General features: G+C 43.8%; 1 protein-coding gene across 3 annotated transcripts in view; it reads right to left on the bottom strand.

The window, feature by feature from the left end:
• Positions 1 to 26,602, bottom strand: part of PLCL2 (phospholipase C like 2) — a 203,983-nt gene that overhangs the window by 49,227 nt on the left and 128,154 nt on the right. For all 3 annotated transcript variants that reach the window (XM_084903290.1, XM_084903289.1, XM_084903291.1), the window contains 2 exons: positions 10,038 to 12,524; positions 7,210 to 7,413 (listed from right to left, as the gene is read on the bottom strand). In XM_084903290.1, the coding sequence (XP_084759416.1) occupies positions 7,210 to 7,413; positions 10,038 to 12,524 (2,691 nt within the window). The remainder of the gene's footprint in view (positions 1 to 7,209; positions 7,414 to 10,037; positions 12,525 to 26,602) is intronic.

Below are 26,602 nucleotides of genomic sequence, written 5' to 3'. Positions count from 1 at the left end.
CTTAGGCGACCCTGTACCTCTAACTGATAATTACGGGGGAGGCCACCTCTGGCATCCTGAGTGATTGGAGATGGAGCTGGGAACTTACGCCACCACATGGACCAAACTCAAGGTGAATGGGGAGTGAGAGGTGAGGACACAGAAAAGAGACAGACAGACAGACAGACAGACATCTGCACCTGTTCCCCTCCAGGCAACCAGAGGCTGCTTTGCAGAGGAGCAGAGGGAAAGAAAGTCTGAAAGACTGAGCATTTTCCCTGAAGAGCTGAGCATTTAGAGTCCAAAGTGGACATTGTAAAATAATGCAACAGATCAGGTTTACCAAACTATTGTAAATGAAGATTTAGGAATACCCATCTCCCACTAAGAGAGACGGAAAAGATACATTTCCTTTGGCATCTGAGTTAACTGTGAATTCTGAACTTGAACCCGGCCACCCAGACCTAAGGGGATGAGAAGCTGAATTAGGACGATGGCCACAGAATGGAAAGCCAGCCAGCACTGCCTCGTCCGCTCAATTAAAGTTTATTTATTCAAAGTCTAATAGGGACAAAAAGTTAGTGAGTAAACTAGGATGAGGAAGCTAAAGGCTTCCTCACAGTTTTGAAAAGCTGCCAGTGCATACAGTGACTGACCAAAAGAACTGTATAGAAAATAGAGAAAATACAGAATTTGAGAGATGTAATTGGTCCCTTTTCTTCATCTTCTCAAGGGGTCCTTGACAGAAAGAAGAACTTAGCAAACAACTCCAGGAAGTATCCTTAGCCTCTGCAGAAACAACAACAAAGCACTTGCAGTCAAGAAGAGAATATATCAAAAATAAACTTTGAAGGAATTTTGTGGGATTTGGTGGGAACACAGGAAGTGACTCCTCTGCTCTTACAGAGGAAGAAAGAGGGTTACAGCTCTGTAATGATCTTATTCTATCAAAGATGCAATAGTGTTCTTTTGCCTAACGCACAGGTTCAGAAGGAAGTTCCCTAACTTTTCTGGAGCTTTAGGTCTCAGACATATTTTATACATATTTCCTACCAGATACAGGGAAATAGTGTTTTAAAAACAAGCAAGCTGCCGAGACCGGTTTGGCTCAATGGATACAGCATCGGCCCGTGGACTGAAAGGTCCCAGGTTCGATTCCGGTCAAGGGCATATACCTTGGTTGCGGGCACATCCCCAGTAGGGGGTGTGCAAGAGGCAGCTGTCGATGATTCTCTCTCATCGATGTTTCTAACTGTCTATCCCTCTCTCTTCCTCTCTGTAAAAAATCAATTAAAAATATATATAAAAAAATAAAAACAAGCAAGCTTGCTCTATCCCTTTAGAAAGCAATAGCAAAGCTTTAACAGAAAAGTAAAGCATTGGAGACCCCAACGAACACTTGGCCCCAAACCACTTGGCCTTCGTTCAAATGAAGTCCACCCACAAGCTGACATGATGCCACCAGGAGGCGCCCCCTTCTCATTTACCAGCACCTCGCCGGTACGTCCGGCTTACCAGTACTTAGAACGTCAAATCAGACTTCCTATGACAGATGGCACGTGGCTAGCTTCATACCACTTATCATCTCTTGTCTGGAAACAACATCGGACAACGTGCTGATCCCCACTGAGTTTTCATCTCTGACCTCCCAGAGGTCTTAGACTTGGGTATCAACTTTAATGTGAAAAACAGCTTTATGATGGCGTCTCTTTCCAGAGAACCGCCAGCCCTAGATGCTCCTTTCCCCCCAAGTGTTCATAGCTTAGTACTGACACGTGCACTTTGTGCGTGCGGGCGTGTGTGTGTGTGTGTGTGTGTGTGTGTGTGTGTAAATGTGTTCCTCATTGGTTTCCGTGGAGACATGTACACCTAGAATTCTGGATCAGAGACAAAGTCTGATAATCGCCACCATGTGCTCACCCTGAAGGACTATCTTCCCAAAGTCCCCATATCCCACATCTGATTCCTGAGAGGCGGCCTACCACGCCTGATCTGATGACACATGCGATGCTCTCATCACATTCCTTGGAGCATTCCTTTCCCTTTCCCTTTCCATCCGCTTGGCAGCTGTTCTGGAGCGGCTCCACTGCATGGTTTTGATGACTGCAGAGAAATTGCTTTTGTTTTTTCTTTGTTTGTTTGTTTCCACTGGAAAATATTTTTCATTGAGACCCCACCAGCTTCACAATCTGTTCCTGCCATTAGGCTCCTTCTTCCTTTGCAATCAGTCTTTCCTAAGTGGTCCCATGAAGCTCTGCTCCCCATCACTGCCTGGTAGCGGCCATGGCCAAACCTGGAGGTATTCTACCCCTTTAAAAAGCAATGGCTAGAATAAGACTGAGCTAAAAAAAAAAAAAAAGGGGGGGGGGGGAGGCTCTATTCTGCTACAAAGGGAAGAGCAGAATCCCAAAGGCTGTAGCTTAATTCAGTGAAAGGGGAGGTCTAGCCAGTGACACTTCTATTTGAAAGGGGAGGTCCAGCCAGTGACGCTTCTATGATATTTTGAAACGTCACTCCTCCCTCCCCTCTTTTTAGCTCAGTCTTATTCTACAGCATAATACTCTATCTGGCCTTTCATTTTAATAGTTACAAAAGTTGGGAAAGTTGACACCTCCAATTAAAAGAAGCTTTAATGTCAGGTTCTGAGGCAGGAGAGTGATAAGAAGCGTCACAAAGGAGATGGAGAGCAACAGTAACCGTGTGACCTATCATCTCTGGTTTGGTCCAGATGGGCAAACTCCATCAATTATGATGTATGATTTATTTCTCCACTGTATTAAGCAAGACAAAACACACAAAACCACAAACGACAACATAAAGCAGTGTCCTTGATGTATGCAAACTACCAACAGGTCTAAGAAAAAATCCTTCATTTCGCATATTTGATTGAAAAAAAATCTTGCTTCTATTTAAGTAATATTTAAAGTTATGAGTTAGAAGGGACAGTAACTTATATCAAAAAATCCACAAAGAGCAAATAACATCCTCTTAGACAAAGCATCTTGCTCCTTTTGAGATTTTAAAAAAAAAATACTGTTCTCTGTTGGATAAGTAGATTCCCCAGAGAACAAACAAAGGAACTGCAATCATAGGAATGAATTCATGTATAATCTCTGAACAGATGGCACTGCCCGGGAGTCCACCGCTATGTAGAAGCACATCCAGACTGCCTAACAGAGGTGGGCATCATTTTCTTTTCCCCTCTCTCCTTTTCCCTCCCCACAACTGCATCTTCAATTCAATTATAATCAGTAAATCGTACAATATGAACATTATAGAAAATCAAGAAACCACCATTTTTCCTTTAAAAAAAAAGCCTTACAGAGATATGAATACAACATGAGCTCTATCCTCTTAACAAATTCTCAGTGTACAACACTGAATGGCTTTGTCACTTGCCTTCGTGAACTAGGTCCCAGGCCCGCACCTCACCACTTCCAGGACCAAGAAGGTATCACAAATAGGGTAAGACCACCGTTGGGGCAGCTGTTACGATCTGTTTGTTGATGGCAATACAGTGTTTCCCAAACTTTTGACATATGTGCACCCCTTCTATAATTTTCGTAACGCTGAGTACCCCTCGTACTCATGAGAACGTAGAATTAGGAGCAGCTAAGCACGGTGCAGTGCATATCCCCACCAAACTCCGGTGCAACGCGTACCCTCACCAAACTCCTCCCGTACCCCTGGGGGTATGCGTACCACACTTTGGGAAACACTGCTTAGAACAATCGAGGGCCATAGGAATGGTGTACATACAACTAATAATCTGCATAGAGACACTTTTAAGAGCTAGAGGGAGAGTTGTTAATAATGACCCAGGGGCAGCAGGTGTTTTGACAGAGTCATCTCAGGAAAATTGGGATGTGTGGCACTAAGCCTGGGCATTCTTTCTGGTCTCCACACGGGCTTACACGTTCGCATTTTCATCATCAATTCCTTATCCGCAGTCTCTTTTCTCACAGACACTGGCATATTCCCGATAAACAAGTTTATTAATAAGAGTTTAGACTCTGAACAATCATCACAACCTCAACAGCATTAGCACACTTCTGTGCCCCGAGGAGACACCAGGCCACCCTCACAGGGGGCAAGGCTTCAGCGTGCAGATGGCAGGGACAAGAAGCTCTGCAGGGGATTTCCTACGCTGCCCTCACTTCTCATTTGCAGTCTCCTAATTACAGATGGGAAGTCAACAAACTGAAATAAGATCTGATTTCTAGGGTTAATTTTAGGTTAAGTTCAACACAATAATACAAAAATAAAGACCTGCCAAAACCGGTTTGGCTCAGTGGATAGAGCGTCGGCCTGCGGACTGAGAGGTCCCAGGTTCGATTCCGGTCAAGGGCATGTACCTTGGTTGCGGGCACATCCCCAGTAGGGGGTGTGCAGGAGGGAGCTGATCGATAATTCTCTCATCACAATGTTTCTAACTCTCTATCCCTCTCTCTTCCTCTTTGTAAAAAATCAATAAAATATATTTAAAATAAATAAATAAATAAATAAATAAATAAAGACCTACAGTTAACGTTACAGGCTGTGCCAGGCCAAAGCTCATTTCCCATCAATATTCAACCATTGTCACAAGGTGAGAGACCAGTAAGTCACTAACAAAGGACTGCAAAATATTGCAAGAGTTATATCAAAATTCCAATTTTTAAAGTTGGAATCACAATAATTTGAATTCATTGTAAATATTTTATAGCTTAACTTATCAGGTGGAATTAAAAGCAGAGCAAATCAATAAAGCTAGGAGCACAGTGATTTCGATTAGAGATCACATAAGAATCATTTAACAATTTAAAAAAGTAAACAAGCTAATACCTTCTGTCTTATCACTTCTACAACAGTGCACATTGTTAACATTATACGCAAATAAGAGTTACCTAATAAGTGTTATCAACTACCAGGAAGAGAAACTAAGGAACACTGAGCGATTCCTCTGCCCAGTACTGTGGTGGGTGCCCTACGGAGGCGATAACAGAATAGACTGGACAAGGGCTAATACCCAGGTTGAGAACCTAGTGCCACCCTCCTGCGCTGGACGGGCACTCTGCCCCAGGACCAAGTCCTGGGGACGGACCCTTTTCCACTCTACCCTGTAATCACCTGCACAGGGCAACTCCCACCCCACTCACAGGAAGCTCTCGTCAGGAAGGTCCCCATGAAGAAATGTCACTGTGTGACTGCCACAAACTGCCACTTACCCCTATGGGGGTAAGTCATGCAAGATTTGGGTCAGTGAAATAATTCTGTAAAATATCTAGTGGCTTAAGATTAAAAAGCATTTACAAATATAAAACTTAAAGAGTTGGAAACCAACTAGGGAGCCTGGGTCATAGCATGAAAGAGCTGTCCAAACTTTTCCACATTTACCTCTTTTCCCTGTTAACCCCACCCCGCCCCTCATGCCCCCACCTCCCTACAACTGCATCTTCAACTCAATTGTAAGGAAAATACACCTCAGATTAGCATTTCCCACAGTGCGTTCTGAGGAACCTTGGTTTTTTAGGATGTTAGTGAATGTCACATGGGATCTAAGGAATCTTAGCATAAGCTTCCTGTGTTGATTTCACTCCCAGCTGCCTCCACTACCTTCCAGTAGCCTGGACGTGCCTGGAGGACAGGGCAGCACACTGTTCCCCAATGTTTATCAGGTACATGCCCTGGCCTGCCCTCCACCTGTGGACTCTCAGAGGTTAGCTGACTCTCTGGATTTTGCCTGCAGTGTGCAGTGTTCAATCCTTTATAGCTTTTTTACAACCATGAACTCTAAGCTGGAAATAGCAGGGATAAAAAGCATCTGCTACAAAGTGTGGCTATTGTGTAAGAAAAAGATCACATGAAAGAGGTCAAATACCACTTTTTCAAAGGTATGAACTGATAAGCTATTTAAAACATTCCATTCTTCTGACTTTGACTTCCAAGAAGTGAAGAAAATCAAGAACAAAAGTTCTTCGGAAATTTTGTGTTTGAATACAGTACCTCACGATCCAGTCAATCTGTGAAATAGGGCATACTATGTCCAGCGCCCTCTCGGGAAAGCACTGTGCCAGCAAATAAAAGGCCCCGAGAAGCCCTGCCATGAAGGCATCTGATTAATGTGTTCAAACCAGTATTTCCCCAGATTGTTTCACCGTGGAACCTTAGATCCCATGTGACATTTACTAACATCCTAAAAAGCCAAGGTTCCTCAGTACGCACTGTGGGAAACGCTGACCTAAGGTGTTTCTCCCTTTCCCTTGAATTGTACAAATCCCTCTGAATTGCAGCTTTCAGATCAATTTACAAAACACTTAAAACCATTTTTGCTGAAGTCCACGATAACAATCTTGTTTAGGTTTTGACCGAGGCAGGCTAGGGCAGAAGCCTCGTGCTCTGTGGGCTTAGCTTGTGCATTCAGCGAGGAGGGGGGGGGGGGCCCTTCTGCCCCCCCAGCACCCTGAACAGCAAGGGGTGGCGGCCTGGCCCACCTGGGCGGGAGGGTCCCACACCAACCTTAACCTTGACAGGCTGGAGAGCAGCTGCCAGCACTCATGAGTTCGGAGAGCTTCAACTACATGGTGAGGCTAAAATGAGTGTAGCTCACATACTAAATTCTCCCTTTCAGTTACGATAAGTCACAAAGTACAGTAAGAGCAGGATGTGACTAAGAAAATGGCAGATTCCCCCGTAAGAGCAAATCTGTGATATCCCAGGTCTCCCGAGGACATGGCATTAATGTCCCGCTGGTCACAGACTATAGGTGTCTCGGAGCACCTGCTGTGCGAAAGAAAGCCACTGCACGGACAGAGCTTGTGACGGAAGCACCTGCCCCTTTGGCACTTAACATGTACTTAATTAAGCATCAATGTCTCACCTTTACCAGTTTGAAAAAATGAAAACAAAACAACATGAGTGAATCCATGGCTGGTTGCAGAGGAAGATAAAACATACTCTTTACTGTATGTATGTGGAAATAGTGTATCCTTTACAAACCTATTCAGGTATAGTTATTAGGAAGCAATCTATTTTCGAATCCAATTGAGGCAAAAGTCTCTGCATCCTGCTTTCTAAAACAACTCTGAAAGACTAAACTCCTTCCAATCCGCCAGGTCAGAGGGTGGTTTTCCCAGCAGAGGTCAATGACAGGAAGTAGGAGAGCACACCTCAGCAAGAGCTGTTAATTATCTGGGGTTTTACCTTGACACCCCGCTCCCGCAGGCCACGTCCACGTACAGAACGACTCACCATGTCGTAAGTTGTTACGATCTTCTTTAACACCTCAGGCACGATCCCCTGCAGCTCCATCGTGGGGTACTGCTCGCTGAGATTCAGGACCACCAGGGGTGCGTTATCCGGGCCCAGGAAGCGGGGGGACACGGCCACCATGCACTGCATGAGGTTGGCCACGGAGGAGAGGCCACACAGCTCCTTGAAGGACACCACGGCATTCTGAGGCAGAAAGGAAGGACGCACTTTGTAATGAATCCGAGGTTTTAATTCCTCATGGTTATACTTGATTATACCTGAAGTGCCCAGTAGGACAGTTGTTAGCAGTGCCATGACAGAGTCGGCTATCGATTATTTCATCCTGGGAAAAACTGGCTGTTTTCCAAAGTAAATACAGTTATGGATGTCTATAATACCAATTTATCAAAATTACAGAAACTGCAAACAAGTTAAATTCTTCCCAAGGGCAAAGCCTCTTTTCTGATCAAAGTTCAGAGCAATGCTGAGGCTGTTAAGCAATTATGAGGAGACAAAAATGATCGGCCTCTGCATTCAGAGTTTCGGGCTTAAAATAAGTACCAAGCATGCCAGCCATTCGAGGAGGAAAGGATATTTGTGAGGCAGGAGCCTGAGTCTCTCGCCTGTTAATGCCTGCTGGCTCCAAAGCTACAGGAACCTGGAGGATGCTGCAGGTCCGGTGAGGTCTGCCCAGAGGGAGACCTCGGTTACCCATGACCTTCCCCGCTTAGTGCCTCCAGGGACCTCAATGCTTCTCTCACTGCCCCTTCTTTTTCCTACTCACCAAAGGCGGGCCAGTAAAATACCCGTTACAGAAAGCCCTGCAACACTGCCCAATGCCGTAAGTTAGCAGTCTCTGGGCACTTATCCAGTGCGAGGCGATAGCAAGAGTATTTGCTACAAATCACCTCATTTACTCCTCTCAGCAAGCCCATTGTGGATGAGGAAACAGCCTCTGCTATAGCCTCTGTTATCTGTCTTAAGGCCACACAGCTGGGAAGTGAAGGAGTCAATATTTTACTTAAAACCTGTCATTTTAATCAGTATGCTCTAAAAGCAGGTAAATTCTAATAAAAATGAACCAGGCTGTTACTCCAGGCACGCTGGGCAGGGAGGCCAGTGGCGGGAAGGTGGGGGAGATCTGGGCCTGCCGACCCCTGTGCTTCCTCTTTCCAATTCTCCGGTTCTTAGAAATGAGTAGCGTACTTTAGTTTTATCTTTTAAAAATGTTTTTAAACATTTCCTTTTTATTAATATTGCTTTAAACATGAACATCACACTATATGTCATCTGGCTCAAGAGCACTTCAGTGCTGACTGCTTACAGCAATAAATCACAACCGTCACGTCTGAGGGGAGTCTCTGCATCACCCTCACCGCCGTTTACTTTCCTCATGGCTCTTGCTGTGTGGGCAGTTGTCCTGCTTGTTTATCCGTCTGCTTACAGTCTGGGTCCACTTCCCTTCCTGGCCCGCCCCCAGCTAAAGTCTCTGTGTGCTCACTGTGCCTCCTGTGGCCTAGGCTGCTGCGCGTGGTGTTCGCGGCACATCACCACCAACTGCTCTGTCTGGCCCAGTGCAGACGCAGGTTTTGGAAAGATGACGCCCCAGCTCCGCCAGGTCCCCACATGCACCGCAGCAGCCTTCCGAGGGGCTGGCTCAAAGCTCAAGAGTTTACCAAGCCATTCTCATCCTCAGAAGTAGGGGAAAACCCTTCACATTGCCGGTATGCTTTTATTTTGAAAGAGAATAAAATCTCTCTATTGAGGGAAGGTCTTGTTATTAATGAAGTATCCATAGAATTGGTAGGAGAGTGAAATATATTGAATTTTCTGAGTTAGATTTTACTTGCTGGTGGCATTCTTCTTATAATAGTGATATATATATAGGGTGGGGCAAAAGTAGGTTTGCAGTCGTTTTGATGGAAAATAATACAATAATTAATAAATAATAATACAAGAAGAAACTGTGTTTCATGTACTCACAGCTGTACACTGACTTTTGCCCCACCCTGTATAATCACACACACATATAATCAGCTAATACACATTTATTAAATAAACACACACTGAACAGCTGTCATGCTCACAGCACTTTTCACCCAGGGATGGGTTAGGGCTGGTCTCCCTGTGATATGCCCTCGCTGCCCACTTCTGCGTCACTCATGGGTCCTAGGTACTGCCAGACAGGTGGACGATCCTTAATTATATACATCATCCCTGACTGCTTTTAGCCATCATATAATTCAGTGGCAATCATTAGGCTTATAATTGATACACACGCCACACGCCTTTTACTTAAACAATTAAATAGCTATCCTCTACAATCCAGAGGAGGCTCAAAAGGCAAACACATGGGCTTATTTAAGTGCTTGCTATTTCCCCCACAGAACAGCTCCATAAAAAAGAACTGGAACACATCCCTTTCATTCTAATAGGTCATCAGTTTGTGTCCCAGCTAAGGAATATCCAGAAAAAAACCCCCAGAGATTCCCATATACACTACCAGAAAAATATGGGGTGCTGTTAAGCATTAATTAAAAGGGACTAAGATGTGGAGTGTGAGACAACAAGGGGGCTGGTTGATTTGATCATGTTATCAATATTCTCAATACCAACTACGGTTTTGAAAATCTAAATGATAAAAAAAATGAGACTAGTGGTAAAAATTCTAATAAGCAACTGGAATTTACAAATAATTTAAAATCAAATATACTGTGGCAAAAAAAAAAAAAAAAAAAAAAAAAAAAAGCCCTCCAATATATTCATGAACTACGTGCATGCACTAAGAAGGAAAACCACTGGGTAAACGCTGAAACACACGAACGTACCTGCATGTTCTCTCTCAGATCTGTGGCATCCCGTATAGGGGGCTGGGCATTCTTGAATACCTCGTCTACAGTTTTAATCCACAGTGTTCTCAAAGATGCGTATTCCCTGGACTTCTTCCCTTTCCTCACAGAAAGGCCCCTTTTGTGAGGTTTCCCTCCTCCTCTTCGGTTAGTAATCGCCACGTGGACGAACAAAGAGGCGTGTGCTAGGACCTCCCCCGTCAGCGACTGCAGGGGCACGTGGCGGTAGCCCGTCTGTAAACATTCAAAGGGAATCGTGTACTGGCCGATAAATTCGTCCCCAATGTAGTCATCGTCTAGTACCACAAAGCGCACCATGGCCAGTTCTGGGAGGTTGATTTGAAATTCAAAGCTTTCGTCGAAGATGGGAGTGTCTCCGTTCTGGTGCACGGTTTTTGTCCTCTGTTCTGCACAGTCGGCGGGGATGCCGTGAATTTCCACGTAGACGTAAGGATCCACCACGTCACCCTTGGCACCGGACCCCTTGGGTTTGGGGAAGTTCTGCCCGCTGATGATCTTGATGTGAAGCAGCTGAGGTGAGACGCCGGGGACCGAGTCTTTCGTGTTGGCGCTGAAGAAGGAGACCTCCTCCCTCATGATGGCTGGCCGGAGGACGTAGCCACAGTTCCCGTTCTGACTGAACCAGCCGATGTTCAGATCCATCATCAGGCCCGGCGTCTGAAAGTTCATGGCCACGATCTGGCAACCGCATTTCCAAAAATCTTGAGGGTTCATGTTGCTGGAGTCAATCCTCATGGGGCTGGGGAAAACCCGGGCGAGAAAGCGCTTGTTGTAGTTGACAAAGTCCCCCGGGTTCTCGTTGGCGTACTTGCTGGCGAGCACTTCGTTGAACGAGCAGACCTCCCAGTACTTCTGAGCCTGGAAGGACACCTGGAATTCCTTGAACTGGACTGACTTGCAGATGCTCACCAGCTCGGACAGCTCTTTGCAGAGCTGAAACCGCTTCGCGGGCGCGCTGTTGGGCTGCTCCGCGTTCTCCTTCCCCATCCTCTGAGACATTTCTGCCCCTTCGTCTTCATCCGTCACGTCTCCTTCCATCCCAGAGCAGCTGGAGGGCAGTTTCTTCGCTTTGATGAGGATCTTCCCTTTCAGGACATCTGGGGACGGGAGGTAGGTGTCCTCCAGGTTGGGGGATGTTGTGTAGAGCTTGTCTTCTAGAATCTTCTTCATGTGCTGGACCATCACCTTCTGCTGCTTAACGGAACAGTGGTTCTCTAAGCACAAGATGAGCGGGTACTCTGAGGCGAAGAACGCGTACTTGTTGATGATGTCAATGACGCTGCGGAAGACTATCTGAGAGGTCATGGTGTGGCCCGTGTAGATGACAGGCTCGTTGTCTGGCCCGTCCCATACGTCTAATTCGACGCTCCGGCAACCCATTTTAAGAGCCCGGATGTACCCTGTGATATCAGAGGGGCCTCGGAACTGATCCTCTATTAAGTAGGTGTTGTGAGATGAGTTTATAAAGTAATGAGACAAAGGCTGCTTCATATCCTGGCAGACCTTCTTATGTTCCGGGTCAAATATGTAACAGTCGGGGGACATAAGGTAGTTAGTGAACCCGTCTATGGAGAGCCAGCCCTTTTCCTGGCCCTCTTTGGATGGCTCATATTTGTGAATGATTTCAAGGCTTATTTCCTCATTTATGTGTGCCACACCCTGCTCTGCCTCAAGAAACATCATAAGGTCCTTGGTATCAAGGAATTCTTTATTGCTTGAAAACTGAACTAAAAGGAAATAGATTTCGGGTCTCGTACAAAGCTCATGGAAAACCTCAACAAATTCTTCCCTTGTCACTTCAGTACCAGCTGTGTCCTTGGATTTGTGCAATTCTTTGAACTTAAGCTCAATTTTGCTGGTTTTTAAGCCAGGATTGAGGTTTCTGATACACTGCACCGCATTACACAGAGTTATGTGTCCGAGGTTATCTACATCAATGTCACTAAACATCTGTGAAACCCAGGAAGTCCTCATGTTGTCCTGGCTACTTTCTAACATATCAAGTGTATGTTTTCCATAAGAAATTAGGTACCGCAGTCCCGTGACCCAGATGTTCGCAACATCTGCCGAGTTGGCGACCAAATCAAGTGACTCATAGTTCTCGCCATATATGATGGAAAACGCACAATCTTCAGATATCTGGTCAGAAATGCCATTGCTGCGGAATATGTCTGTGTTCTTTCCTGTTCTCACTTCCTTGATGGATTTAATGTCAATCTTGGCCTTCTCGGAATCCTTCTTGGATGGTTCCCACCTCAGGCTCTGCATGTCGGCATCCAATAGAAAATACCTATGGTAAATTCTGGAGTTGGAGCGAACCTTTTTGAGCTCTGAACCCTCGACCATTGAGTTGATGCAGTCACTCGCACTGCTGATCTTCTTCTCCGTTGGCATGCTGCTGAATGAGACTGTCTTTTTCCGTTCTCTTTTCTGCTTTGTGCCATCCTAAGAGAAAAGGAAATAGTGTATCAGAATAACATAACCATAGGCTTCTATGTTCAAGACTAGGGATAAGTATTTAATTGTCTTGAGGAAAAAAAAAATCATACTATTAGGATTTCCTATCCCATGTCCTATGATGAATGACACTCACTGACTTCTAAAGTTTAGAAGTGGTCTTGGCATTTCAGCTGAACACAAAGAAGAAATCATTATTGAATAATCGCAATTCACAGGTATCAAGAAACACAATTTCAGTAACACCCAATAAAATCTTGTATAGAGAACTGGCTGTATAATTTGCAGGCCTCGGGGAAAAATGGAAATGCAGGACTGATGTTCAAAAATTATTAACAATTCAAAAAGCTAAGAGAAGAACAACAAGCCATGTGCAGGGCCCTTCCGAATAGGGGGGGCCTACATGTGCACAGGTCAGACACCCACGAGGCGGCCTGCTTGTACCTACATTTCCTACACACACGTTTCTCAGAGGGTTGTCACTAGACCACTTGCCTCAGAACTACCTGGATAAAATGCAGATTCCCACGCTCATGGTACCACATCTCCAGGGGGCGGTGCCCAGGAATTTGCATTTTAAGCAACACTCTAGTGATGGGGATGCACACTAAAGTTTGAAAACCACTTCCTGACCACTCTTACTCACTACAATGTCTAGGCTATTTCTGGAAACTATAGAACAAATGACCAAAACCTGCTCAGCACGAACCAGGTAATAAATAAGTAGACACTGGGATTCCAGCAGAAATCCCTGGCCCTCCCGAATCTTATATTAGACTAATCCAGGTCCTAAATACGTCGATAGATATGGTTGCAGTTTTGTTAAGTCTGAGTGGGACGCCTCGATTACAAGTGCAGCAGGAGGTGCCTCTAAAATTCCAGAGTTGATTTAATAAAACCAATTACCACGAACCAGGCTAATGCTCAGAATGTGTCAGCTAAGTACTTCCAACATTAACAGATTATTAACACTACCAAGTGAAAAATTACAGGCAGCATCTCTTCCTAAAGAAGTTTACACCACCAGTAACACCATCTTCAACTTTCCTACACAATGGAACAGGTGCCCTCCTTAGGAGTGGACACCACATCTACCCTGTTTCCCCGAAAATAAGACAGTGTCTTATATTAATTTTTTCTCCCAAAGTTGCGCTAGGTCTTATTTTCAGGGGATGTCTTATCTTTCCATGCGCTAGGTCTTATTTTCAGAGGATGTCTTATTTTCGGGGAAACACGGGTATGTGTGGATGTAAGTCTTTTCATGTATGGATGCCTTTAGTATCTATAATAATAAAAGCATAATATGCTAATTAGACCAGACAGCCAAACGACCTTCTGGATGAAGCTGGGGCTGCAAGGGCTGAGGCAAGTGGCCACGGCAGCCAGGGCCGAGCCCCTGGCATGAATTTCGTGCATCAGGCCTCTAGTTTAAAATATAATTGCTCAAATGACCTCACAACACCTTTCACAATTTGTTGTTGTTGTTAATCCTCACTCTAGCATTGATTTTTATTTTTTACTTTTAGAAAGAGTGGAAGGAAGGGAGTGGGAGAAAAGCAGGGAGAGGAAGAAGTAGAGGGAGAGAAAGAGGGTGAGGGAGAGAGAGATACCTAACTGATTGCTTCCCGACTGTGCCCCCACAGGGGCAGGGATCAAACCTGCAACTCGAGCATAGGCCCTTGACTTGCAATCAAACCCGAGACCCTTCAGTGCACGGGTTGATGCTCTAATCACTGAGTGATACTGGCCAGAGCAACACCTTTCACAATTGGAATTTGTGATGAAATTTCAGTAATTGATTATATTCAAAAATAAGGAGGAGAGATGGAGGTTGGGATCATATAACTTCCATGGCAATAAAGAAAAGAGCATGGCCCTAGTCAGTTTGGCTCAGAGGACAGAGTGTCAGCCTACCAACTGAATGGTCCCAGGTTCGATTCTGGTCAAGAACATATATGCCCAGGTTTTGGGCAAGGTCCCCAGTAGGAGGTGTGCAGGAGGCAGCCAATCAATGATTCTCTCTCATCATTGATGTTTCTATCTCTCTCTCCCTTCTTCTCTGAAATCAATAAAATCATATTTTTTTTAAAAGCAAGAAAATGTTATACAAAGGCAATGCTAACTTTCCTGCCCTGGGGAGAACATATTTTTAATAGAATCTCAAAAAAGCAATTATGCTATTCTCTATGTCTCAATTTAAAAAAATATATATATTTTATTGATTGTATACAGAGAGGAAGGGAGAGAGATAGAGAGTTAGAAACATTGATGAGAGAGAGTCATCAATCAGCTGCTTCTTGCACACCCCCTAACGGGGATATGCCCGCAACAAGGTACATGCCCTTGACCGGAATCGAACCCGGGACCCTTCAGTCCCCAAGCCGACGCTCTATCCATTGAGCCAAACCGGTCTCGTCTCTATGTCTCAATTTTAAAAGCACTTTTACTTTTTGACTACCTAAACTTCAAAAGCAATTTGCAGAAGGTAATTAAGCTTAAACTTTAAATCATATGGATATTTTTTCCCTCAAAGTTTCAAAATGAACCATAGAGGCTTTTGTGATTTGAATGCCAACATAAAACATAAAAGCCACAAGGCGGAGTACTTCTTTACAACTGCAACCTCAGAATAAAGTACAAAGACATAAAAACTGTGGTAATTACATCCATAAGATATATTGTATTATAACTGCTCCAAAACCTAATGCACACATTTTATTCTACCTATTCAAGCAAGCTGGCATAAAATTTACAACCAGCCAGACATAAGAGCATGAAACAAATGTCTACATTTCCTATTTTCTGAATGAAGACTGTCTTTATCTTTAAAACATGTACACAACACTTACTTTTAATAAAAGCAACATATCAAATAAGGAAAATTTATCTTTATAAATTATACCCCAAAAGTGCTACTAGAAAAATAAGTCACAAAGATAAATGCTTATTCATTAAAATATAGATCTCATTTTTCAAAGCTGTAATCTTTCATTCTGTTATTTTAAAGATATTTGACCAATCGTCAACTACCACTTTCTAATTTATTACAAATGATCTATTGTAATTTCATAGGTCTCTTTGTTCTAAGAGGGGAAAAGCCAAATTGCAAAGTAGGTTAATAACAATAATATATATGCTCACACACCCACATCCATTGGGAAGGCAGTTGGCAGCTTAAACACCATGCTTCTAGCTTTCAAAAACATTGCTTTGCTTTTCACAAGCCAGCCCAGGCCATGACCAGTGACTTCAGACCATCGGTTGCAGACATGTGAGCATGCCGGTCACCCAGGCTGCTGCAATGACAGCAGGGTCTCCCCTTACCAGACACTTCCTGTCTCTTCTTCCCCTCCGTCTGCTGTTGTCTAGAACCACCCTGTTCTCTCCACAGCACTGAGGCCTGAATGAGAAGGTTTGTTTCTCCTGGCTTGCTAGCAGATAAAGCTATCAGGAAACACTGACCGAGGAGTGTGCTTGCTTAGAGACCAGAAAGAACTCATCATTGGATGGACCGGAATCACTGGGTGGAAGCAACAGTTGGATGGGAAGGCAAGCTGGTCCTCACTGCCCAGAGGAAAGGGAAGAGAGGACAGAGGCAGTGGTGTGGGAGGGAAGGAGAATTGAGGTTCAACAGCAGGAGATCCAGGCCCTCCAGGAGCCTGACTCTCATAATCCTTATCCCACTCCTGCTCATCTGCCTGGCTTTCACTTTTTCACCCAGTGGTGATCAGCTAAGCAGCTGGCCAGTAGCAAAGCTGGGAACTATTTTCTATGTTGCCTCTTAATATTAGTTTAAATATAGCAATGAAAAATGATTCAACTACATGTGCTATACATGCAGTATTTTTAACTAAAAGAAAACTAAGTACATATAACTTATATGCATTAATCACTAAAACCAAAGGAAGAAATTACCCAAGTTTTTGCTAAGATGGAGGTGCTTCAAACTAATTACATAGGTGTCCCAAAAAACGTATACACACTTTAATAGCTGATAGTGCAATTTTTAAAATGAAATGTATTTTAATAAACACTGCCTTTTATGAGTGGTTTGGGCAACATCCCATAGAAATAGTTTCAGAGCTGACTGTTATATTGTAAGTACTTATTACCTAAACCTTCTCAGTGTGAGAACAACAAAATGTAAACTTGGTGGTTGGGGGCATTTCTGTTGCTCTGTTGGTGCTTACTACCATCAACAGGAAGAACACAAGTCACAGGTTCAGCCTGGACCAAAAGAACCCACCTCCATAGCAACCCTGAAATTTTGAATTCTAGATCAAGATAATCGTAACATTTTGCACTGGAAAGAGGTTTAAAGATTCAGTTATACATTTAACCGACACTTATTTACAGAATAACAATGTTGTACCATGAGTGACTTTTAAGGAACGAACGAGTTAGAAAGAGGCTGAGCAAACTTACCATAGCCATTTCAAGAAGACTTAACATTTTACAGGACTTATATTCAACATCAGAAATGGAAGTAGCCATACTGAGCTCTATGGAGAAGCAGACATATTTCTAACAAGACTGCCCACTCTGTGTAATAGAAGCTTACCACTACCTTTTGGGCATTGAAACTACCATCTGGGACAATTGAGAGGTAGTAGCAATTTCACAAATAGATGTGGGCAATTTCAGAGATTCTCTTCCCGTAGTGAGGTAACCAATAGGTGTGCCTCACTGCTTCTGCTGGGAACACCATGTGTGGCACTGGGCCAAGGCATCCAGCTCATTCTGGAGCCTGGGAAACCTATCTGAGGGTGGAGCCTCAAGAATTCCCTCCTGTATCCTACTGCACTGCTCTTGCATTTCAAAACTGACTTGTTTCCATCTTCTGTGTCTTATTTCCCTGAAACCTCATGAGAAAATGATGAGTCAATAGCCAGATTCAATGCATTGGCAAAAACAGTGGAAGCGTCCAGGCCCAAGTTCAGCATGAGGGTGATCCTGGTGAGGGGGTGGGAACCTAACAATGGGGAAGAGGAGGGGAAGGGGATGTGTGTGGAAGCAGGAGTGTTTCTCCTGCTTTGTTTTGAGTCCAGTTATTTACTTTGATTTATAAATAGCATCAAAGGGGAGCATGAGATCTTTATGTTTACTGAAGGAGGATTAGGATAAAAGAGACTGGAGAAACACTGGGTTAAGGAAATTTATATCCTTAACAAACAAACAAACAAACAAACAAACAAACAAACAAGTAAAACCAGGAATACTTGAGGCTCATTAAAGAAGCACAGCGAGGCCTGACCTTCCTTCAGCTCAATAACAGTAACTCTGAATTGAAAGAGTAAGTCATGCCAGCACATCGGGTTGCTTTGCAAGGTTTTTCACACATCTTACAAACTCTGATGTGCTGTCCATGATGAGCAAAAAGGGGGAGCAGGAGGTCTGGAGCAAAAGCGGTCTCTCTGAAGGTCATTTTATAAGATCTGATAAACTGAAAGAGAATAAAATAACTTGAAGAAAAGCTAGGTACGGTCCAAGACTGCTTTCCACTCACGTGGAAGGGCCTTCATTGCAAATATCAGAAAGCCACTTGGCCCACGGGTGCTTCTCCTTGTGGGTCTCCTCCTCCATGATGCCCTCTACTGAATTCCAAAAGCTGACTCCTCCTCAGATTATGGCTTCCAACGCAGAAAGCAAAAAGAAAACGTTACTCCCACGCCAACAAGAAAAAGCCAGACTACCTGTAAGATCATCACTTTTCTTGTACCCAACAGAGAGCGGTGGCCACAGGCAACCAAGAGAACTGAATCCAGAATGACAAGCCCTTAGAGACCATTTCACATTTACCAGTAGCAGGGCTTGGGAGGAAGGGGCCAGGTGGAAGCAGGTAAGAAAGAAATTACCGGTAGCTGCAATTTTAAGGAATTCCTAAAGGCCAATTATGAACTAGCAGGGTTAAGTGTTCAGTTATCAGGTTAAGCAGTGTTTCCCAAAGTGTGGTACGCGTACCGCCAGGGGTACAGGAAGAGTTTGGTGGGGGTACGCGTTGCACGGGAGTTTGGTGGGGATATGAACTACACCATGCTTAGCTGCGCCTAATTCTATGTTCTCATGAGTACGAGGGGTACTCAATGTTACGAAAATTATAGAAGGGGTACACATATGTTAAAAGTTTGGGAAACACTGGTTTAGAGCAACTGGGCACCCCAGACACAAGGAGAGTTCATGCTTTTTTGTAAGTCTCCATGGGTGCTCCTGAGAAAGCTTGGGGGCAAAGCAGAAGGGAGAGGCCCTCTCTGGGCGATGCTGCTGCTGGGAACAGCATGAAACTCTGCCTACTTCCCAACCATCCCCTCCTGTGGCAAAAGCCTAAGCCACTAGGGCAAGGTCAGCAAGCGCTCTCTCTCCTGGGGTTCCTGGGGGAAGGGTAGAGGCAAAATCCATCTGCCTGTACAGCCAGGCAAAGATCTACTTGCATAGAAGGACGGACCTCTTGGACTCCAGAGCTGGCACCATACAAGCAGAGCTCTGCTACCACCAGGAGGGAGCCAGAATGCTGTCTCCTGCCCACACTCACCACAGACACAGGCAGAGCTAGGCTGCCTTGGGCAGGAATGCTCAGAAGGTCCCGCCCCTGAGGCCCAGGTGCACAGGGCAGCCTGAGGCCATAACCAGACCAGGAGGACCAAGAATGGCCCCGGATTCCACCAGAAGCCTCGCACCAAGAAGCAAGCAGTGTACTTGAGAGAGGGGCGAGGGTGTGGAAGGAGATGCTTTTCTGACCCAGGCCTGCATTTAAAAGCTGAGGGCAGGCCCTAACCGGTTAGGCTCTGTGGATAGAGCATCAGCCTGCGGACTGAAGGGTCCCAGGTTCTATTCCGGTCAAGGGCATGTACCTTGGTTGCAGGCACATCCCCAGTAGGGGTGTGCAGGAGACAACTGATCAATGTTTCAAACTCTCTATCCCTCTCCCTTCCTCTCTGTAAAAAATCAATAAAATATGTTTTTAAAAAAAGCTGAAGGCAGCGCAGAGACAATGAGTACTAGTAAACCCTTTCTTTTGGAGAAGCACTTTCACTATGACTGAAGTATTTACTCAAAGTAAATTTATAAAGCCATAATGTACATCTGTGTCCAATGTAAACGGCAATAAAATCCATCCATCAGTTTTCTCCAGTAATGAAAAAATGGTGAGCACTGCGCTCCCATAAACTACACTGGCACTACTTTACATCCCAGTGAAATCGTTGATGCTAATGAATTTTAATTTATGATCTATAATAATGGTACTTAAGTGAGCCACTTTAGTGTGAAAACTGTCAGTGCTCCTCAGTTGTGTATGTGGTAATTCCTTATCCAGCACGTTATAAAGCCTGCTGACTTCCTATACTGCAGAGCTCTTTCCAGATGTGGTTACATAACTCTGTTAATAACTGTCTGGGAAATCAAACTGAATTTCAAAAGGTATGCAAGTCAAATCACATAATGTGAATTTTTAGCTACAAATATGATCAATTCTAAGAATAACTGCACAATCACAATCTTCCCCCCGCCCCCCTCAAAAAAAATTATACTGGTTCTTCACTATTTCAGGACGACTTAGGAGAAATAATTTATTTTTCTAATTTTTTATCCTTAAATCTGCCATTGCTTGGCACTGAGAGAAAAGTATGACCACTCAGGGGCAGTCGGGCCTCAGAAAGACGGCTTGCAGAGAGATCTGTGCAGAGGCAAAGCCACTGCCTCAGGCCACATCCACCACACAGAGAGAACAGTAGCTCTTTCAGTCAGAAATTTTAATATTTTCAAAATCATTCTAAAATAAAAAATTTGTGTGTGTGTGTGTGTGTGTGTGTGTGTGTGTGTGTGTGTGTGTAGGGAACACAATGAAATAATACAAACAAAAAATAAACAAAATAATGAATCATACAAAGTGGAAACAGCTCTCTGCAAAATATTATTTTAAGTTCCAAGCCATTCATGAGCCTATACTAGTCCAGCCCTCAATTGCTGTCTCTCCTCCAAACGCACACAGTATTTATAGTCTGTACCATGTAATTTAACTCTTAATTATTGTCGTATTGAGTTCTCTAATTGTCTCATGTGGGCTCGCCTTATCTCTTCCAGTATAAAGTGAACTTTCTGAGGGAATAAGCCATGTCTTACTTGGCTGGACGATGCAGTCAGAACAGTAGCCCCTTTTTGATGACCTGGTAATTTCAATGCTAAAGGGGTCAATCCAACAAGAGAATATAACATTTGTAAATAATGATGAACTCAACATAGGAACACCTAAATATATAAAGCAAATATTAACGAATATATAGAGAGAAATAAAAAAGCAATATAAATAACAGTAGGGAACTTTACTACCCCATTTCTATCGGTGGATAAATCGTCCAGAAAATCAACAAGGAAACATTTGCCTTAAATAACACAGTAGGCCAGATGGACTTAATAGATATATACACATTACATCCAAAGCATCAGAATACGCATTATTCTCAAGCGTGCATGAAACATTCTCCAGGACAGATCATATGGTAGGCCACAAAACAAGTTCTAATAAATTTACAAAGACTGAAGTCTTACCAATCATCTTTTCCGACCACAATCGTATGAAGCTTATTAAGAAGAAAATGAGAAAATTCATAAATGTGTGGAGTTAAACAACATGCTACTAAACAACCAATAGGTCAAAGAAGACATCAAAAGAAAAATCAAATAATAACTTGAGACAAATGAAAATGGAAACACAACATACCAAAACTTATGGGATGTAGCAGAAGCAATTTTCAGGGCGAAGTTCATAGCAATAAATGCCTACATTAAGTAACAAAAAAGATTTCAAATAAATAACTTTATAACTTGATTAAATGGCACACAACGATGCCATTTATTTAGATGGAGAAGATTAAGCAATAGTTGTGTGGTGGAGGAAATCAGTAGTTTTGTTTGGAACATGGTACATTTGAGATGCCTCTAGATATCCAAGTGGAGAGGTCGAACAGGCAGTTTACTGTATGAATCCAGAAATGAGGAGAGAGGTCAAGCCTATAGATATAAATTTGGGAGCCATAGCACATTGGTAGTAGCCACATGAGATTACCCAGCCAAGAAGGAGAGAAGAGAAGATGGCCTAGGATCGAATCTAGTACATTCTAACATTTTAGGTGAGGTAGAAAAAGAGGGGCCAGCAGGAGGCAAGAAAGCTGAAGAGGTGACAGTGACTCCAGAACACTGTGGTGTTACGGCCAAGAATGAAGTGTTTAAATACGAACAGACCGGCCAACAGTGCTTCTGAGAGCTCAGGTCAGAATTTAGCGTAGCCTCTGCCAGCTCGCTTACAGTTGCTGTTTGTATGATCTATCTTTTCCCACCTTTTTGCTTCCAACCTATTTGTATCTTTGAACCAAAAGTGAAGACAGTTGGGTCTTTTTTTTTTTTTTTTAAATCCAGTCTGCCAATACCTGCCTTTGATTTGATTACCAAATCCGTTCACATAATATTATTAATATAGGGAATTCACATGTGCTACTTTACTTTTTCTTTTCTGTGTCCCTTATCTTCTCATTCCTTTATTCCTTCCGCAATGGCTTCTTTGATGTTAAGTTAGTTAGGTACGTTTGAGATTTGACAGCACAGAGTTCTCTGATGACCGTGGCAAGGGCAGTTTCAGGGTAGTAAAAAGGAGCCTTCGGGAGCGAGCTGGAGAAGAAAAGGGAACTGAAGACTGGAGACATCGAGTGAAGTGAAGGCGTGAAGAGGGAGCCAGGGAAAGGAACTGGTAGAGAGGAAGACAGTGTTTCCTTACATAGGCATATTGGAGACATCAGAGCAGGTTTCTATGGTGAAGGAATGTGTCCAGGAAAAAGGGGGGAAATTAATGATGCACGAGAAAGAGAACACATCTGTGAAGGAGTGAAGTCCTTGGAAAAGCAGGGGCGGAAATCATCAGTAACTTTCCCCAAAGGGTGACTTAGAGCTGATCCTGAGGGAAAATGAAAAGGGAAGGATAATTAACCTGGGAACAGCATATGCAAAGACATGAGATGGGAAAGAGCCTGTAACATCTGAAGAAGCTCACGTGGTGGGGCAGGATGAGGGAGGCAGGCAAGCGGAGGCTGTGAGCAACACGGTGGGGAGAGGCTGCCAGCCTCTGGGGGAGAAGAGCTGGCACCTCCTCTGAGAAGGCCTCCACAGCCTTGGGGGCTCGTGTTCCTATCCACAGGCAGAAGAAATACAAATATGTACAAAGCTGATAATCATGTGCATTTTCCTGCGTGTGTAAATACACCTCACCGCCTTTTATGGAGGGTCAACAAATGGATAAGGTCTCATTTGTTTTATAATTTTAAAAATCACCAGCCATTCATGTAGGTATTTATTTTGTTTCTGCCGCAACAGTCTAATAACACTGAGCTAAGGATATATCATGTTTAACTATTATACAGTTTATTGACACACACACACACACTTCCCCGCTCCTCCCTCCACCCCCCGCGAATGAACTCAAAGATTACCACTTGAAGGATCACCATTTCTAACATCAGAGAGAAACCTGAATACTTTAAGAATAACTTTTGAATAGTTATAATTATCTCCAAATGTTATAGAACACAGTTAAAATCCAAAAATTTAATTATTGAACAATTTTAAAATTATAGTAAATTATAAACCCTCAGCTTTTCTACTTAGAGGTGTTACACACAAATGAAAGATTTTCTAACACAAACATCACTGGCGTGGCACACACATGCCTTCCCAATCATTGTAGCTACTGGACTTACAGCAACAACATAGGCTTTATGTCATGCCCACAGGAAGCCCTGTGTTTTTTTTATTAAAAGCCACACTTGGGTTAAGAAATCAATAAAAATGCCAATGCCTACATGGCAGGAATCCATAAGACTCGAGTGATTAATATAGAGCATTTGCAAAACAGAGCAATGCCAATCTGGATTGCAGGAGGTCCGGGTCTGCCATTTTCCTGAATCATCAGGTACCCTTTTAAAACCACAGTCCCTTCAAATTAATTAGCTCATCAAACTGAAATGAAAAGCAGTTTTAAAAACCAGCACAATCTCATCATTAATGCATTTTAAATGGTCTATGCTGCCAGTGACTAAAGCAATTTAACTGCCTCAGTGAAATCTTGTGTCACCATTTCCAGCCCTCATTGCTGTAAACTTAACTACCGGGAGGAAAGGACAAGTAGCAAATGTACAATTAAATCCATGCAACAGGTACAAAGCTCATTCTGAATACAGCTTCCTAAACCTGGCTCCTGTTTTAAATAGCACAGCACAGCAAGCACCATTAGTAATTGTACAGTACATAAAAGCAAGCAGCCCAGCAATCCTACAAATTCATGCTGCACACTTCAGTTTTGAGAGCCAGATCTAGATGGGCCTTTTATTAATATGCTTCAAGATACCGGTGTGAGAATGAACTATAGGCATTGACAGAGCATGTTAGGTTTTATAGAAAGGTATTATAATGTAAGCTTAAAATGACACATTTAATTAATACTGTATTTTATTTCATTAAAGTCATCCATAAGCAAAAAAAAAAAAAAAAAGGGGGGGGGGGGGCTAATTGTACTTGCAAACTATTCACTAAAAGACCTTACAATGCAGGATGCTGTCCTTATTCCAAGAATTGGGCTTCTATAACAACCACTTTTAAACAGTGCTCCGATTTCTGAGAGATTTGAAGCTGCCTCTTCTGCCTCTTCCATCCATTTGTGTAACTCTGCATTGTCTTCCTAAGTCCCACATCTCTAACGAGAGAGAGAGAAAGAGAGAGAGAGAGAGAGAGAGAGAGAGAGAGAGAGAGAGAGAGAGAGAGAGAGAGAGAGAGAAGAAAACGAACACAAACTATGGAATGGAGCAATATCCCAACAGGAGCTCCCGCTGAGCGGGAAAGACACAAGGTCCCAGCACCCATAGACCACAGGGATGGTGGGACCCACTACCAACTGATAGACCATATTCCCCCAAGCAGAATGACATCTAAATCGGGCACTTTGGGGAAAGAAGGTGGAGCTTATTAATAAAAATGCCACCACAACAGGGACTTTTCTGAGTAAATTTCAAACCCTCCTTGAGAGTAACCGTATTAATAATGTGCAAAGGTGTTACCAAGTGACAGGCACTGGAGATAATCAAAGTCTAATCTCAGCTTCATGGGTGTTTCCATGCTGAGTGGCAGGCATGTCTACCTGTTTGTGAGGCCTGGATGTCTTCTTGCCCCGAACCAGTGGCCTAGTCCTGTAGCTACTTTATGTTTATTTCTCAAGGCTGCTCCAGGTCTCCCCACCATCTGCCTCTTTGTGGGATAGACCCTTGGCCCAATCCCGAGTCTGCCTGACTAGCACTAACTTCCTGCCCAGCTCCCAGCAGCAGCTCCCCTTTGATCTGCATGGACCTTGTTGGGAACACTAAGAGACTACCTGTTTGGCTGTGCAGAGTCCTACTCTCCTACGAGTCCCATAAGGTGAATCTCTGCAGAAATCAGCCTGGGTCCACCATGCACCCCTGAACATTGCAAATCAGGTTCCCCATTCTCAATTCCTGCCTCTCCCACCATCTGATCTTCCTGCGATGTCAAAAGGAGAAGCGATACACGCATAGGCACTGTGATCTGCTGGATGTGATTAACAGAGGTGTGGGTGACACTGTGGAGAGCAGGCAATATGCCAGGAAGACCTTCATAGAGGGAACACAGTTGTTAGAAGGGGATACTGGAGTTCATGCGTATTGTAGCTCTCATTTCAAATTTGAAAAAATGAAATGTATTACACACATTACCACTATCATATATGTCACCACTAACAATCTAGGACTCTGACCCACAGTCACCTCAAAACTCAACTCTCTAAGTTTAGAAACCCTTCATAAGGATGTGCTGAATTGAGTTTGAGGCTCATGGCATTTAATGCATCTAAACTGTTCAATGCAGCAAACAGTTTCTCTTCTAATCTGATTTTATACATCTCCCCTCCTTTCCCAACCTAAATATGATGTAAAGTTCATTTGGGTTTACAGGAAATTTTAATGGCAACACAGAAATCACATTTTGTCCTCTGAAACTTTCAGCTGAAGCGTGTCTATTCCAATTATAATGTTTTTCAAATAATTTCATTGTGCTTTTAAAAGCATTACTGTAGAACATTTTTTTTTAATTTAATAAGACCCAAACTTGAGATTAAAGGCTTCCAAAGTAAGATAGTACTGGGAGTATGGGCCAACCTACATGGCCTGTATGAGCTTCTTCTGAGCATTCTTAGCTCTTGTAGCCTATGACCCCAGGACAGCATGGGAAGTGTCCTTGATTTAAGTAATGTAATGGATTTCTTTATAATTCCAAAAAGGAATAAAGTGTGGAAGGGACTAGAATACTCCATGATTGCTCACAGTGCTCAGAAAGATGGTCAGGATGCCAATTCTCACCTGTCACACAGTCAAGCTTTCTAGGCCACATGGTAACTACTGTCCACCTTAACGGCAGTTGTTCCCATGGAAAGGAGAGGCGGGCTGGAACAGGCACTTTATAAGCATTATCTCTTTGAACTCCCAACTCTGTTAGGCAGGGCCTATCACCCCCACCCCCTTTCAGAGGTCGGTTCCTCTTGGAACCTTGTATCCGCTCTGTATGACCAGCGAGCTGGTCCTAGTAGCAGATTTCCTCTGATCCCAAGTCAGCTGGTTGCCTGCTGGGTTACGCCCAGGGGACTCTGGCAGAGGACTGGAAGTTGGGTAGGAGAAAGAGGGAATCTCGATGGTTTTCCCTCCTTCTCTCCCTTCAGGGGAGAGGCTAGCAGAGGTTCATCCCCTTGGATATTCCCGCTGGGCTCCCTGTCTCTCCACCCTGCAGGTAGGGATGTTTCACACAATTAAGTTCGCTGCTGCTAATCTCTGATGGCTTCACCAGTCCCCGTTTGGCCTTGTGGGCTTCCAGCAGCTGTAACAACTCCCTAGATTTAATTCTCCAGGAAAATACCGTGGGGGTTTTTTCTGGTTGGATTCAGTACTCAAAGTTATAGCTGCCAAGTCCTGAAAAGCTGGCTTGGTCTGGTCCCCCCACTGCCTGGCTGGCCACTCTGCCAGCCA

Source organism: Pipistrellus hanaki, assembly GCF_964339955.1.
Source record: "Pipistrellus hanaki genome assembly, chromosome: 13".
In the NCBI taxonomy this organism is placed as follows: domain Eukaryota; kingdom Metazoa; phylum Chordata; class Mammalia; order Chiroptera; family Vespertilionidae; genus Pipistrellus; species Pipistrellus hanaki.
This window is presented reverse-complemented; position numbering and strand designations above follow the sequence as displayed.